Source organism: Benincasa hispida, unplaced genomic scaffold, assembly GCF_009727055.1.
Source record: "Benincasa hispida cultivar B227 unplaced genomic scaffold, ASM972705v1 Contig849, whole genome shotgun sequence".
Taxonomy (NCBI): domain Eukaryota; kingdom Viridiplantae; phylum Streptophyta; class Magnoliopsida; order Cucurbitales; family Cucurbitaceae; genus Benincasa; species Benincasa hispida.
The window spans coordinates 1-1,181 of record NW_024065183.1 but is presented as its reverse complement, the minus strand read 5'-3'; the positions used below and the strand labels follow the sequence as shown (position 1 = coordinate 1,181).

At 45.3% G+C, this 1,181-nt stretch overlaps 1 protein-coding gene across 1 annotated transcript; it reads left to right on the top strand.

The window, feature by feature from the left end:
- Positions 1-358: 358 nt before the first annotated feature.
- LOC120070061 (putative CCR4-associated factor 1 homolog 8) lies at positions 359-1,176 on the top strand (the record flags this gene model as incomplete). Its single annotated transcript, XM_039021912.1, has 1 exon — positions 359-1,176. A coding segment is annotated over exon 1 (570 nt), but the record flags the coding sequence as incomplete, so codon positions are not given.
- Positions 1,177-1,181: the final 5 nt, after the last annotated feature.

The window sequence follows — 1,181 nt, the reverse complement described above, 5'->3', positions numbered from 1 at the left end:
GTCGTTCGATGCATAGGCGAGGCCCTTCGATCGCGTGGGCGTGACGTTCGAATGCAGCACCGGACAAGGCGTTGCTGATGCGCAAGGGCTGCTCTCGCTCTCTCCCATTGTCTCGCTGGTCTCGCTCTCTTCACTCTCGCTCTCTCCCATTTTCTCGCTGGTCTCGCTCTCTCCCCTCTCGCTCTCTCTCACTTTCTCGCTCAAAATCTCGCACTCTCTGCTCTCGCTCTCTTCAACTTTCTCGCTCACTTTGCTCTCGCTCTCTCCCACTTTCTCGCGCAAACTGGAGAGAGTGATCAGCGAGAATGTCGGAGAGAGCGAGAGCAGAGAGAGCGAGATTTTGAACGATATAGTGAAACACTACCTCTATTAGGATTCAAATATGTCCTCTTCCGAATCGAAAACAATCTTATTCTTTTGGCGGGAAATTCAAAATCGCACTTCCTTATCACCCAAGGAATCCTACGTCTATTAGGATTTCCAAATCTTTTTTCCATATATGAAACACTCTATAAAACCCCCAATCAGACCCAAAAGTTTCAGTTTTCGAAAACAAATATCATCATCAATTTCATACCGATTTGATTTCACGAAGAACATTTGCAAATGGGTAGAAGAAATCGAGCACGTCCGAGAAGAGAACCTTTGATTCGACAAGTTTGGGCTTCGAATTTCGATTCCGAAATCTCCAAATTTGATGAATGCCTTCGATTACACTCAATTCTGTCTATCGACACAGAATTTCCTGGTTTTATCAGAAAATCTCCACGGGGTTCGATTGAAGAAGCCATTTACGACGACTTCCGATTCAATGTCAACCAAACGAAACTGATTCAATTGGGTATAACGGCTTGTGATGATTCTGGTCATATCGGCGGCACATGGGAGTTCAATTTCTCTGATTTCGACTCGGAAGCCGACGCTCAAGGCACTTCTTCTGTTTCGTTTCTAGAACAGAACGGCATCGATTTCAAAAAACTGAAGAAAGATGGAATGCCCATCAGATTATTCGCTGCAAATTTCCTACCTATCATCCGAAAGCATAACGTTTTTAGATGGGTCACCTTCCATGGACTCTACGATATTGGGTATCTGATCAAAGCGATGGGTTTGATCACCGTCTTGCCAGAATCAATGGAGGAATTCGCGACAGTGGTGGTGAATGGGCTGGGAATTGTGAG